The sequence below is a fragment of the Muscardinus avellanarius genome, assembly GCF_963383645.1.
Source record: "Muscardinus avellanarius genome assembly, chromosome: 16".
Lineage (NCBI taxonomy): Eukaryota > Metazoa > Chordata > Mammalia > Rodentia > Gliridae > Muscardinus > Muscardinus avellanarius.
The window spans coordinates 24,420,545-24,435,923 of NC_137802.1; the positions used below are offsets into that span (position 1 = coordinate 24,420,545).

The 15,379-nt window shown below is 41.6% G+C and overlaps 1 protein-coding gene across 1 annotated transcript in view; it reads right to left on the minus strand.

The window, feature by feature from the left end:
* The window catches only part of NSRP1 (nuclear speckle splicing regulatory protein 1), a gene marked incomplete at both ends in the record, with an annotated part of 39,082 nt that extends 25,236 nt beyond the window's left edge, over positions 1–13,846 (minus strand). Inside the window, 2 exons of the mRNA XM_080713596.1 lie at positions 12,568–12,661; positions 13,827–13,846. Coding sequence (XP_080569722.1) covers positions 12,568–12,661; positions 13,827–13,846 — 114 coding nt within the window. The remainder of the gene's footprint in view (positions 1–12,567; positions 12,662–13,826) is intronic.
* Between the last annotated feature and the right edge of the window lie 1,533 nt (positions 13,847–15,379).

Here is a 15,379-nt window from a genome sequence, read left to right on the forward strand (position 1 = left end):
AAAAAAAAAAAAAAAGTCTGGGAGTATAGCCCCGAGGAGGTAGAAAGCCTCTGGGTCCCACCCCCAGTACCACCCCCCCCAAAAAAAGTGACTATTTTTGAAAGCAGAGATCTGTGGTGCACACTTGTAATCCCAGCATTTGGGAGGCTGAGATCTGAGGATCTCGGTTTGCAGCCAGCCTCAAATAAAGAATAAAAAATAGGACTGGGAGGGTAGAATGCCCCTGGGTTCCATTCACAGTAACACACACACACACACACGCACGCACGCACGCACGCACGCACGCACACACACACAATTGTTTACAGAGACCTAAATTCTTCAATTTCTAAATCAGCGCTATAATATTTCTGGATCAGTTTACTTCTAATGCCCAGGAACTCTTTGTGTTCCTCTCCCACTGCCAAGAGAACATGGGATCCCTAAATATGAAACAACTAGTAAAAGTTTAAATATAATTAGAAGGCAGGCGTGGTGGTGCACGCTTGTAATCTCAACATTTGGGAGGCTGAGACAGGAGGATTGCAGTTTGAGGACAACTTCAGCTACTTAGTGAGGCCTTTTTTTTGGGGGGGGGGGTGGTACTGGGGTTCTTGGAAACCCTTCTACCTCCGAGTTACACTCCCAGACCTTTTTTATTTTTTGGAAACAGGGTCTCTTAAGCCAGCGAGGCTGGCTTCGAACCAGCGAGATCCTCCTGTCTCTGCCTCCCAAGCTGCGGGGATTACAAGCCTGCGCCACCACACCCAGCTTAGTGAGGCCCTTTGCAACTCAATGAGACCCTGTTTCAAAATAAAGAATAAAAAAAAATAGGGATGAGGGTGTAAGTCGGAGGTAGAATGCCCCTGGGTTCCATCCCCAGTACCGCAAAAATAAATAAATAAATAAATAAATAAATAAATAAATAAATAATTAGAAAAGCAAGCCAAGCGTGGTGGGTTCCACCCTCAGTGCCTCAAAACACACACACACACACACACACACACACACACACACACACACATACACACACACACACACACACACAATTAGAAAAGCAAATTTATGCCCCTCCCCCACAAGTCTCATGCATTCAAAGGCCAAACACAAAGAACTTTTAAAATTAGCAGGCCAAGCCGGGCGTGGTGGCGCACACTTGTAATCCCTGCACTTGGGAGGCAGAGACAGGAGGAGCACGCAGGTTCGAAGCCAGCCGCGCGCGCTGGCTTAGGAGACCCTGTTTCCAAATAAAAGATATAAAATAGGTCTGGGAGTGTAGCCCGGAGGTAGAAGGGCTTCCAGGAACCCCAGTACCACCAAAAAAAAAAAAAAAAAAAAAAAAAATTAGCAGGCCACAACTGGGCATGGTGTTGCATGCCTGTAATTCCAGTATTTGGGAGGCTAAGACAGGAGGATCACAGCCTCAACAAATTAGACTCTCAGCAACCTAGTGAGATCCTGTTTCAAAATAAAAAGGCCTGAAGCCTGGCGTGGTGGTGCACGCTTGTAATCCCAGCATTTGGGAGGCTGAGATCAGGAGGACTGTGGTTCGTGGACAGCCTCAGCTACTTAGTGAGGCCCTCTGCAACTTAGTGAGACCCTGTTTCAAAATAAAGGATAAAAAATAGGATAGGGCAGGGGGTGTAACTTAGAGATCAAAGGCCCCTGGGTTCCATCCCCAAGCCCCCCCCCAAAAAAAAAAAAAAAAGAATAAAAAACCAGGCTGGGGTGTAGCTAAAAGTAACATGTCCCTGGGCTTAATCTCAATAATACACACACACACACACACACACACACACACACACACACACACACTCATGAACAGTTTTGTTAATAAACCTGAAAACCTAGGTAGAATGGGCAAATTTCCTTAAAAATGGTTAAAGAACTTGTTGTTGTTGTTAAAGAATTTTAAATAGTTCAATAATCATAAGGATATCCTCTCCCATAGGATAGAAACTGTTTGGGAAACCATGTCAGATCAACAGGCTTAATTCTACTAAAATTTCAAGAAGCAAATAATCCCTTTCTACAAATTACTACAAATAGTAGAAAACAAGAGGCAAACACTTAACTTGTTTTGTGAAGCTAATATTTTGACTTCAAATTGGATAGTGACAAGAATAGATGACTATTCTGTGTTTTCTTAAATTATGTATTTGTCTTTGGTATCTATTCATCATAGGCCCAACTGTACTTGTTTTTTGTATATTTGAAGCTCTAGCATTTGTGGCTTCCCAGATTAGGGGAAAAATAGCTCTCAGTACTGGCCAAGAAAATTCTTAAGAGAAGGCGGAAGGGCTTGCCTAGGAGCATGCCTTTCGCGTGTAAATTAACCAATCCATTCCTGGAACCACCTTCTTTAGGAGGCTTTTTACACTCTTAAGAAGCAATTAAACAAGAGGCCACCTTACATCCCAAAGCCTGCTAGACATTATTCAAATTAGCCAATTCTTTTATTTTTGTTGTACTGGGGATTGAACTGTGTGTGTGTGTGTGGGGGGGGGGTTACCTCCAAGCTACACTCCTAGCCATATTTTGTTTTTATTTTGAAACAGGGTCTCATTAGGTTGATGAGAGAGTTAAGGCTGTCCTTTTTTTTTTTTGGTTGTGGGTCTGAGGATGGAACCCAGGGGCATTCGACCTCCGAGCTACACCCCCTGCCCTATTTTTTATTCTTTTATTTTGAAACCGGGTCTCACTGAGTTCCAAAGAGCCTCACTAAGTAGCCGAGGCTGTCCACAAACCGCAATCCTCCAGTCTCAGCCTCCCAAATGCTGGGATTACAAGCGTGCGCCACCACGCCTGGCTACAAGGCTGTCCTTGAACCTGTTATTCTCCTGTCTCAGACTCCCAAGTACTGGGATACATGCCCTTTTCTGCTTTCCCTTGCCTTTCTCTTGGGAAACACAATAAAAACTGAGCCAGCCAGACATGGTGGTAGATGCGTGTAATCCCAGTACTTGGGAGGCTAAGACAGAAGAATCACAGGTTCAAGGCCAGCCTCAGCAACCTAGCCAGATCCTACTTCAAAACAAATAGTAATGATGATGATAGAAAGGGCTGGGCATGGCATAATTTGGAAGTAGAATGCCTGGGTTCAATTCGCAGTAACACACACACACACAGCCATGCTTTCCCCAAGTTCCTTCCATCTCCTCACCCAAACTGGTGCTTCTACATACAGCCCTGCCTGCAATAAATGTAAGCAGTAATTATCTTCTTTCAATGATATTGACTTCACCATGTCATCAATTACCACCATATATTAAAATCCTATAGGTACAACTTGAGACATAATAAAGCGCATTTCATTTAGGACCATAATAGGTATCTGAAAATCCTAAATAAAGTATTAGCAAATTGAGACCTTAGTGTATTAAAAATAATACATCCTGCTCAAAAACTACTTAACCCAAAAATGTAAGAATAGTTTAACATTTCAAAAATACATTAATGTAATAAACTACATTAATGAACTACAGGAGAAAACTTACATAACTGTCTCAATAGACTAGGTGAAAAGTATTTGACACTTATTTTATTAAAATTTTTTTTTCTTTTTTTCTTTTTGTGGTACTAGGAATTGAACCTTGGGGCTTTCTACCTCCAAGCTATACCCCCAGGACTATTTTATTTTTTATCTGGAAACAGGGTCTTACTAGGCAGTTGAGGGCCTTGCTAAGTTGTGGAGGCTGGCCTAGAACCTATGATTCTCCTGTCTCAGCCTCCCATGTACCGGGATTACAGGCTTGCACCACCACACCTGGCTCTAATTTTTCTTTAATTCATCAATAAAAGAAAAACTATCAGTTTATTTCAGTTAGAAACAAAAACTTACTTTCAAAAGGAACAGATAACCATGTTGGCAACAACTGGCACACTTAGAATGGAGAGTCAAAGGTCTTATAATCCTTTCTATACAGGCCAAATTTTAATAAAACACACTTAGTAATGTTCTTTCCCCAAAGAAAAGCAATAGTTTAGCACCTAATATATAATCACAATGACCAAGTCAGGTGTGCAGCATCCCCAGTACAGACTTTATTAGAGTTCAGTTATAAATACACAATCTCTTGACACTGAAGATGTAGTTCTTGCAGATAAAACCCAGAGGCAGGAAATGAATCTCCTCCCAAATGCTGCTTCTTATCTTTAAAGTAACCTCAAATTATTACTAAACTAATAAAGCAATTTTGTTTCAGAAAGTGATCTAATCTACTTTGAGATTTTGATTAATCCAAGAGTAAGATGGGGGATTATTGCTTTTTGTCTGTCTACACACAATGAAACACAGTATGAAAATAAAGGGAAAACTTTTAAAAATTATTTTTATGGTAAAACCAGAATATGCAATATCAAAGCCTGTCAGCATATGAAGATGTATATAATTTCGGAAAATCAAAAACTATTTTACTACCTATAAAATTTGAGAAGAAAGCTTTTACTATCTTTTTTTTTAACTCATTTTTCTTTGTGGTAATGGGGATGGAACCCAGGGGCATTCCACCCCTGAGTTATACCCCCAGCCCTATTTTTTATTCTATATTTTGAAAGAGGATCTTCCTAAATTGCAGCGTGCCTAAGTAGCTGAGGCTAATCTTGAACCTGCAATCCTCCTGTCATAGCCTCCCAAGTACTGGGATTATAAACATGCACACCTGGCTCTTTTACTATCTTCTCATTTGAAAATACCAGCAAAAAGCTGGACGTGGTGGTGCACACTTGTAATCCCAGCATTTGGGAGGTTGAGACAGGAGGATCACGGTTCGTGGATAGCCTCAGCTACTTAGTGAGACCCTTTGCAACTCAGTAAGACCCTGTTTCAAAGTAAAGAATAAAAAATAAGCTGGGGGTGTAGCTCAGAGGTAGAATGCCCCTGGGTTCCAGCCCCAGTACTACAAAAAAGAAATTAATAATAATAATAATAATAATAATAATAATAAACAGGGCTGGGAATGTAACTCAGAGGTAGAATGCTCCTGGGTTCCATTCACAGTACCACAAAACAAAAACAAAATATTTTTTGCTAGGCATGGTGACAATCCCAGTACTTGGGAGGCTGAGACAGGAGGATCACAGTTTCCAAGACTGCCTCAGCAATTTAGTGAGACCTTGTTTTCAAATATAAAATAAAATAGGGTTCCTGGGGTCCACCCCAAGTAACAAAAACAAAAACAAAATTGCCCACATGCAAACATGAGTTATTTTGTTCAAAACCACACAAACCAAATTCAAAAAGCAGTGTGTGTGTGTGTGTGTGTGCGCGCGCGTGCACATGTGTGCGCACATAGTAGTAGTAGTAGTAGTTGTAGTAGTAGTAGTAGTAGTAGTAGTAGTAGGAATTGAACTGCAGGGCATTTTACCTCTAAGCTATATAGCCAGTCCTATTTAATTAAATTAATTAATTAATTAGTTTTTGTAGTACTGGGGGCGGAACCCAGGGGACTTCTAACCTGAAATACATCCTCAGCTCTACTTTTTATTCTTTATTTTGAAACATGGTCTCATTGAATTGCAAAGGTCCTAAGTAGCTAAGACTGTCCTCGAACAGAGATCCCCATGTCTCTGCCTCCCAAATGCTGGGATTACCAACCACGCCAGCTTCCTATTTTATTTTTTATTTGAAAGAGGGTCTCACTAAACTGGGCCTGGAGGTGCATGGTGCAGGCTTGTAATCCTGGTGCTTGGGAGGCAGAAACAGGAGGATAGCGCTGATTCACGCTGGTTCAAAGCCAGCCACGCTGGCTTAAGAGACCCTATTTCCAAATAAAAAAATATAAAAAGAGGTCTGGGAGTGTAGCCCGGAGGTAGAAGGGCTTCCAGGAACCCCAGTATCACCAAAAAAAAAAAAAAAAAAAAAAAAAAAGAGGGTTTCACTAGGTTAATGGAAGTCTTACTACTTGCTGAGGCTGTCCTCCATTTTCCTGTCTCAAACTCCCAAGTACTGGGTTTACAGGTGTGTACCACCACGCTAGCTCAAAGCAATTTTAATTTCTAAGAAGATCCAAGAATTCCTACTTCATCCCATCTTCATTATTGGGCTATCTCAGCTATTTCTGTAATGCCATTATCCTACTGGGAAATAAAAGAGAATTCTCTTGCCATCTCTCACACTTCTGAAAAAAATTTATCATGTAGTACATCTTTTTCTTTCCTCTTGTTTACTCTTTGATAGCAGATTAAAGGAAATGTTACCTGGACCCGGTGGTGCATGCTTATAATCCCAGTACTTGAGAGGGTGAGATAGGAGGATCACAGATTTGAGACCAGCTTCAACATTTTAGTGAGACTGTTTCTTTCTATTTATTTATTTATTTATTTATTTATTTATTTATTTATTTATTTATTTATTTATTTATTGTGGTACTGGGGATGAAATCCCGGGGCTTTTCTACTTCCAGGCTATACTCTCAGACCTATTTTATACTTTATTTGAAAACAGGGTCTCATTAAGTTGCTGAGAGCCTCACTCAGTAGCTGAGGCTGGCTTTGAACCTGTGCGATCCTCCTGTCTCAGCCTTCCAAGTGCTGGGATTACAAGCATGTACCACCATGCCTGGCTTAGACCGTTCCTAAATAAAAAAGCAAACTTGGACTGGGGATGTAGCTTGGAGGTGGAATGCCCCTGAGTTCAATCCCCAGTACCACACACAAAAAAGAGAAATTTTTAGAAAAACCACATAATTTAAATCCCTCACTGCTTATGCTGCTTTTTAGATATATCCAGCATCATTAATTTACCAGGAATTCAGTTTAGTAACATATAGAAAAAGTTCAGCACGCTTATAACCCCAGCATTCAGGAGGCTGAGACCGGAGGATCACGGTTCATGAATAGCCTCAGCTACTGAGTGAGGCTCTTTGCAACTCAGTGAGACCCTGTTTCAAAATAAAGAATAAAAAATAGGACTGGGGGTATAGCTCGGAGGTAGAATGCCCCTGGGTTCCATCCCAGTACTACCAAAAAAAAAAAAAAAAAAAAAAAAAAAAAAAAAATCCTGTCATTAAAATGTTTTCTGACATTTTCACAAATAATGTGCTTTGTCATATTTACATAAAACTGTCACTTTATATATTTTTAAACTATACCAGATTATAACCAGAGAAATATAAATTTGATTATAACTGATGAGAAAGCATGATTAAAACACTTTATTGATTTGGACATATTATAATGTCCAGATAAATTAAAATTTTAACTTGTTCTTGACATTAGCAAGTCAAACAGGCTTCCAGATATGAGACTCTGTTTCAAAATAAAAAGTAAAATCAGACTAGGGGTGTACATCAGGGGTAGAATGCCCCTGAGTTCACTCTGTAGTACCACAAAGAATTAAAATAAAATTAGTTTTTCATCAGGAAAAATAGACCCATGAAGATTCTTTTTCCTTTTCTTTTCAGTACCAGGAATTGAACACAGAGACATTTTACTTTTTTTTTTTTTTTTTTTTTGCGGGTCTGGGGATGGAACCCAGGGGCATTTGACCTCCGGGCTACACCCCCTGCCCTATTTTTTATTCTTTATTTTGAAACCGGGTCTCACTGAGTTGCAGAGGGCCTAAGTAGCTGAGGCTGTCCGCGAACCGCGATCCTCCAGGTCTCAGCCTCCCGAATGCTGGAGACATTCTACCTCTGAGCTATACCCTCAGCCCTATTTTTTATCCTTTATTTTGAAACAGGTTCTCATTAAACTGCAGAGGGCATAAGTAGCTAAGGCTGGCTACAAACCTATGGTCCTCCTGAATCAGCCTCCCAAGTACCACGCCCAGCTTGAAGATTACTTTTCAATGAAAACTTGGATCATGGTTTGCAGACAGCCTCAGCTACGACTTAGTGAGGCCCTCTGCAACTTGGTGAGACCCCGTTTCAAAATAAAGAATAAAAAATAGGTCTGGGGGAAAAGTTTGGAGGTAGAATGTCCCTGGATTCCATCCCCAGTACCGTGTGAAAAAAAAAAAAAAAAAGGGCTGGGAATATAGCTCAGAGGCACAATGCCCTTGGGTTCAAACCCCAGTAAGGAAAGATGGGAGAACAGAAGGAGGGAAAGTTGAGCCAAGCATGGTGGCACACACTTGTAAGGCAGAGACAGGAGGATCACGCAGGTTCGAAACCAGCCTTGCTGGCTTAAGAGATCCTGTTTCCAAATTTAAAAATATATAACATAGGTCTGGGAGTGTAGCCCGGAGTAGAAGGGTTCCATCCCCAGTACCAAAAAAAAAAAAAAAAAAAAAAGAAGGAAAGATGGAATATATATATATATACAATGGAATTTTACTCAACCATAAAAAAAACAAAATTACATCATTTAGATGAAAATGGATGGAACTAGAGAATAAGAAAGTCAAGGATCATGTTTTATCTCAAACCAGGAGAGTAATAGGAAGGGAATAGGGGAGGAAGTTGGGGTGGAGCAACAGAAGGACTGAGGAATGGAGCAGTTCAAGTACGATTATGTCCATCCATGAAGGTACCACCACCTATATCTCACTGATGTGTATGGGGTTGAAGGAAGGCGGAGGGGGTAGAATATCAAGGGAAATACATGAAGTGATGAAGGCATGTATCAATGTATCACTTTGAGCTACTTAGTGAGGCCCTCAGCAACTTAGTGAGACCCTGTTTCAAAATAAAGAATAAAAAATTGAGCTGGGGGTGTAGCTCTGAGGTAAAATGCCCCTGGGTTCCACCCCTAGTACTGCACAAAGAAAAAGTGTCACTTTGAATCTCACTATGATGTATAATTGCACCAACAAAAGTATTTAAAGGCAAGCATGGTGGTGCATGGCCTGAAATCCCCACTACTTAGGAAGCTAAGACAGAAGGATCACAGGTTTGAGAATAGTCCCAGCAACTTATCAAGACCCTATTTCAAAATAAAATAGAAAGCCAGGTATGGTGGCAAACACTTATAATCCCAGTACTTGGGAGGCTGACACAAGAGGATAGCAGGTTAGCTGCCAGCCTCAGCTACTTGGTGAGGCCCTCTGCAACTTAGAGACCCTGTTTCAAAATAAAGAATAAAAAATAGGGCAGAGGGTGTAGCTCGGAGGCCAAATGCCCCTGGGTTCCATCTCAAGACCTGCCAAAAAAAAAAAAAAAAAAAAGGCCTGCGGGTATAACTCAGATATAAAATGCTCCTTGTTTCATCCCCAGTACCGTAAGTAAACAAATAAACAATAAATAAATAAATAAAATTAGAATGGGAGGTATAGCTTAGAGGTAGAATGCCCCCTGAATTCAATTCCCAATACCGCAAAAATATAAGTATCTAAAAAGAAATAGTGAAAACAATGAAAGTATATTCTGTGATCCAGTAACTTGCTAATGCTTCTTAATTTAGAATGGGAATGTAGCTCAGTGGTAGAGTACCTCTGAAAATAACAATTATCAGGTGGATGCATCATACCTTTTCATGGAATATAAACTGAGTTGTACATTTTTGCCTAGAAATACGCATTTTGATTGTAGAAGTAAAAGAAAAACTCATGCTCTAGAAAATAAACAGTTATCATGGAATAAACATCACAAAAGAAATTCCATGTTTAATGTCATCCAGCATCTAAGTATACTTGTCACTAATTACCTTCTAACACTTGTGAAATATTTGCAATCACAAGTAGTTTTGGAACTAATCATACAGACCAGGTATCAGCAAGTTATAGGCTGTTGACAAAATCTAATCCATTTTATTTTTATTTTCATTTTTAAGTACTGGGGCTAGAACTCACAGATGCTCTACCTCTAAACTGTATCCCAGCCCTATTTTCTGTTTGATTTTGAGATGAAATCTTGCTAAGTCTGGTCTCAGCCTCCCAAATGCTGGGATTACAAGCATGCACCACCACACCCGGCTAGTTCTGATGATTTTAGAGAACCACTTATATGATTAAAAATGTTAGAAGATCATTTACCCATTTTCAAACTGAATGCAAGCAGAATTCATGAGGTTGGGCCACCTCTGCTGGACCAACCACTGGAGATAAAATGTGATCTTAAAACAGTTCTTGGTAGCAGGGCATGGTGACACATGCTTGTAATCTCAGCATTTGGAAGGCAGAGACCGGAGGATTGCAGTTCGCGGACAAACTCAGCTACTTACAGCTTCAGCTACTTAGCAAGACCCTTCTCAACTCAGTGAGACCCTGTTTTAAAAAATAAAAACTAAAAAAAAAAAAAAAAAAAAAAAAAAAAAAAAAAAAAAAAAGACTAGAGGCGTAGCTCAGAGGTGCAATGCCCCTGGGTTCCGACCCCAGTACCACACACACACAAAAAGATCTTGGTGTGCATAACCTTGATTCATTTTTTTCTTTCTTTCTTTTTGGCAGTACTGGGGGTAAAACACAAGGATATTCTACCTCCTAGTTATATCCCTAGTCCCTATTTTTTTTTTTTTTTTGAGAAATAGGGTCTCACTGCATTGCAAAGGACCTCATTAGGTAGCTGAGATGGGCTATGAACCACAATCCTCCTGTCCCAGCCTTCTGAATGCTGAGATTACAAGCATGTGCCACCACGCCAAGCTTGATTCATTTCTTAAAACAAATTTTCTTAATTTTTATGAGAAAATTAAAACAAAAATTGAAGGAAAAAAGTCACTGTTAAGGGGGGAAATCATTTTCAATAAAATGTGATTCTATGACTACACAGATGAATCTCACAGACATTTTATTCGGTGAAAGTGAGAAATAAAGAGTACACACTATTATCTTCTATGTGAAAGAAAGCTACATCTCTAATGTGTCTTGGGTATGTGTGAGGGGTGGGAGGGAGAATGTTACTAATTTTAATGCCATACAATTGTCAAACTTTTATTTAAGGTTAAGTGCTTTCTGAAGCTGGCTTTCACTACCATAATTACAACTGAGCTAATTGCTTTTAGCAAATACTGAAGAAGTTACAAAAGTAGCCACAAAAAACTTTTTTTTTTTTTTTTTTTTTTTTGCGGGTCTGGGGATGGAACCCAGGGGCATTCAACCTCCGAGCTACATCTCCTGCCCTATTTTTTATTCTTTATTTTGAAACCAGGTCTCACTGAGTTGCAGAGGGCCTCACTAAGTAGCTAAGGCTGTCCGCAAACCGCAATCCTCCGGTCTCAGCCTCCTGAATGCTGGATTACAAGCGTGCGCCACCACGCCCGGCTCCAAAAAACTATTATTCAGTCACACTGGAGCATGTTTAACAAATTAGAAACTACTTCAAGTTTAGGGTCCAGTGTAGTGGCACAGACCACTGTACTTGGGAGGCTGAGACAGGAGGACCAGGTTCAAGGACAGCCTCAGCAAGAAGTGAGACTCTCATCAACTTAGACCTTGTTTCCAAATAAGAAACAGAATCAGACTGGGAATGGGAGTGTAGCTCAAGAGAGAATGCCTCTGGATTCAATCCCCAGTACCACATACACAAAAACGAAACAATTTTGCTAATAAAAATTTCTAGAAAATTGGTAGCATATAAACAGCTCATTCCTAGGGGCTATTTCGTTATTTCGGGCAGTAGTAGGGATTGAACCTGGGACCTTGAGCGTCCAAGCAAGGTAAGTGCTTTACCACTGAAGCAGTATTCCCACCTCTTTTTATTTATTTATTTTTGCAGAAATGGTGATTGAATCCTGGGGCATTCTACCTCCAAGCTGCACCCCCAGCCCTATTTTTTATTCTTTATTTTGAAACAAGAGCTCACTAAGTGGTGGCGGGCCTCACTAAGTAGCTGAGGTTGGGCATGAACCTGAGATTCTCCTGTCTCAACCTCCCAAGTACTGGGATTACAAGCGTGTGCCACCATACCTAGTTTCCTTTTCTTTAATTTTCTTTTGAATTAAGGTTTCACTAAATTGTCCAGGCTGTCTTTGAACTTTTGACCTGCCTCAGCCTCCCCACTGGGATTATAGGCATGTACCACTGTACCTGAATCCTAGCAATCTTTACACCAACAAGTTACTTTTTTTTTTTTCCCGGTACTGAAGATGGAACCCAGGGCATTTTACCTCCGAGCTACACGCCCCAGCCCTTTTTTGTTTTAAAAAAGGAGTCTCACGCCGGGCGTGGTGGCACACGGATCACGCTGGTTCGAAGCCAGCCCCGCTGGCTTAAGAGACCCTGTTTCAAAAATATAAAATAGGTCTGGGAGTGTAGCCCGGAGGTAGAAGGGCTTCCAGGAACCCCAGTACCACCAAAAAAATAAAAAAAAAAGGGGGGGGGGTCTCACTACACTGATGAGAGTCTAGTTTTGTTGCTGAGGCTGTCTGGCCTCTAACCTTAAAATCCTCCTGCTCTCTGAGCCTCCCAACCCAACTACTAGAATTACAAATGTACGCCACCCTGTCCAGCTTGTTACTTTTAATCGTCTGAAAAGATTTTGTGTAACTATAAAAGTAACTCAAGTTCATGGCTTTAGGAAAAAATAAATTCTTAGGCTAGAGGAAAAAATCAGTGTAGCTTCTTCCTTTAAACATTCCTTTTGATAATTCTGTACATTATACATCAAACAAAAACACCATATTGACAAATAGCTGGCAGACATCAAACTCAAGTTCAATTGTAAAAAACTTCTATTTTCAAAAATGTAGGAGTAAAACAGGTTCCCTTACCTCATCATCATCATCAGAATCATTCCCAAACACTGATGGCTTTTGCAAAACAGGGTGCAATTGCTGTGTTTTCTTTGGCAAAATAAGCCCATACCTGCATATTATTTTTTGAAACAGAAATTACACCATTATCTTCAAATGTTAAAAAAATAATACAATCACTACCTCTTCCAGATGAAGCTACCAAGTCAAAATGACACACAGCCTACAAAAACACTTTCTGATTTTCTAAATTCTAGTATGCCATAAGATTTTATAATTATCACTCTGATCGTTTGTGGACCGGGCCAAACTCAAATACCATTTCTACCAAGGAAGAGAAGTAAATGAAGAGCTCAGAAAGGTTTTCGGTGATGTGACAGTAACATTTAAAAACACACACATTAGTGGAAAGCTCAGCTTACTTCTGCTAAAAATAAGAATGTATTCAACTATGTTTGTGCTCTAACAAGAGCTGAGAAAACGGCCAAATTTCTACCGTGTATTCACACCGTTTTTAAGGTATTAGATAATGTAACCCAAGGAAAGTTTACAAAGATTAACTGAGAAACCCAAGTAGCCACAAAGAAAGTTCCCACTACACTTTGCTGAGTTCCCCCTGCTTTGTCTTGGAGGCTCTAAGAGAACCATCCCGTCAGATTCGACTCATTTAGTTCCTCACGTGTTGGCCTTTTTCCGCTGACGGGGAGATCCCGGGAGGCGGCATCAAAAACTAGGATCACACATCAAGGGGAAAACCTTCAAGTCCATACACTCTGTCTCTTGCGGCAACGCACACCCGACTTTTCCTATATGCCTACCCTTTTCTGTGACTTCTCAGCACAACACCTCTAAAACGAGCAGGGAGGGCGGGAAGCAGGACTTGCGCTTCTGCCAAGGAGAACCAGGCCCTCTAGGGCACCCAGGACTGTCTCTTCTCAGAGCCCGAGGGAGGGCATCCAACCGGGAGAAACTCAAGCGCGGGGTAGGAAGCAAGACTGAGGGGCCTCAGACCGAGCTTTTGGAAAATAGAAAAGTCTCGCTCTCTGCCCCTCAGCCTAACTTCCTTTATTTCCTCACAAGTTTCTCCCTCAAACTTCGGGATCCATCCTGGAAAGCGCTCGGGGGAGGGGCTCTAGACGGCTCGGGCGCTCCCGCCTGCCCCGTCTCCGCTCCCGGCGAAATGGCCCCTCCACTTCCGGCGCGCTCAGTCCTCGGCCAAGACTCAGCGGCCGGGGCGCCTCACTCCCCAGCCGGACCCTAACTCCCGCTTCACTCACTGCCTGCCCGGGATCGCCATCTTGCTCCGGTCTCCGCGGAACGTGGCCGACGCGACGCCGACGCCGACGCCGTGACGTCACTCTCGTGCGGCTTCCCGCTTCCGGCGGCCGGAGCTCGGGCCGCCGCCGAGTCTGTGCGGATGGTGAGGGCCGAGTTGTCACGCGGCGCTCACGGAGTGAGCTCCTGAGCCGGGCGCCTTGGCGCACGCCTGGGATCCGGGTACCTGGGAGGCTGAGGCGAGAATGGCAGCTTCGGGGGAGCCGCAGCAACCTAGCAAGACCGTTTCAAAATAACAAATGAAATAGGGTTGAGGGTGTGGCTCGGAGGTAAAATGTCCCTGGGTTCGATCTTCGACATAAATAATTATATATGGGCCGGGCGTGGTGGCGCACGCGTGTCTTACCAGCATTCGGGAGGCTGAGACTTAGGATCGCGGTTCGCGGACAGCCTCAGCTACTTAGTGAGGCCTCTGCAACTCAGTGAGACTCGGTTTCAAAATAATAAAAAAAAAATAGGGCAGGGGTGTAGCTCGGAGGTCGAATGCCCCTGGGTTTCATCGAACCCAGACCGGCAAATTAATAAATAATAATAATAATAATAATAATTAATGGTACTTTTTTGTGGTACTGGGGATGAAACCCAGGGGTCTTATACCTTTGGGCTATTTTATTTGGAAACGGTTTCACTAAGTTGCTGAGAGCCTCACTAAGTAGCTGAGGCTGGCTTCAATCCTGTGGGATCCTCCTGTCTCAGCCTCCCAAGTACTGGGACTATAAGCGTGCGCCACAACGCCCGGCTATATGGCACTTTTGACAAAAAAAAAAGTGTGGTCCCGGGACCAGCACGATTAAAATCATTGGACATTTTGTTGATTCTCAAATTCTCAAACTGGGCGTGGGCACACGCGTAATCCCAGGATTTGGGAGGCTGGGAAAGGAGGATCGCAGGTTCCAAGACCAGACTCAGCAATTTAGGCTCACAGCAACTTAGTGAGACCCTGTTTCCAAATAAAAAATAAAATAGGTCTAGGGGATTACCCCAGAGGTAGAATGACCCTGGGTTCGATTCCCAGCAAAACACAAGCACACACTCAGACACAGGAAAATTGCAAATTCTCAGGCCCCATGCCAAAACTTGCTGAATTAGAAACTCTGGGGTAGGGCTGAGCAATCTGAATTGTACTTGAGCACTCGGGGTAATATAATACCAAGTTTGCAAACCGCCATCCTAGGCTATTGATTTTTATTTCTTTCTGAGGAATTCAGTGTAAGTATAACTGGCTCCAGGTAATTCGGCAGAAAATGAATATATATATATATATATATATATATATATATATATATATATATATACTAATAATAGTATCCCTAGAGGACTGAAGTTAATGATCAATAATATTGTTCATGGTGTAACTGGTAAAGGCATCAAGAGCATATGTGATGTACATGTACAACTATGTAACAACAAATCACACTGCTGTGTATAATTGTAATGTACCAATGAAAAATCATTTTAAAAGATCATGTAAACCGGCCTTGGTGGCAAATGCTTG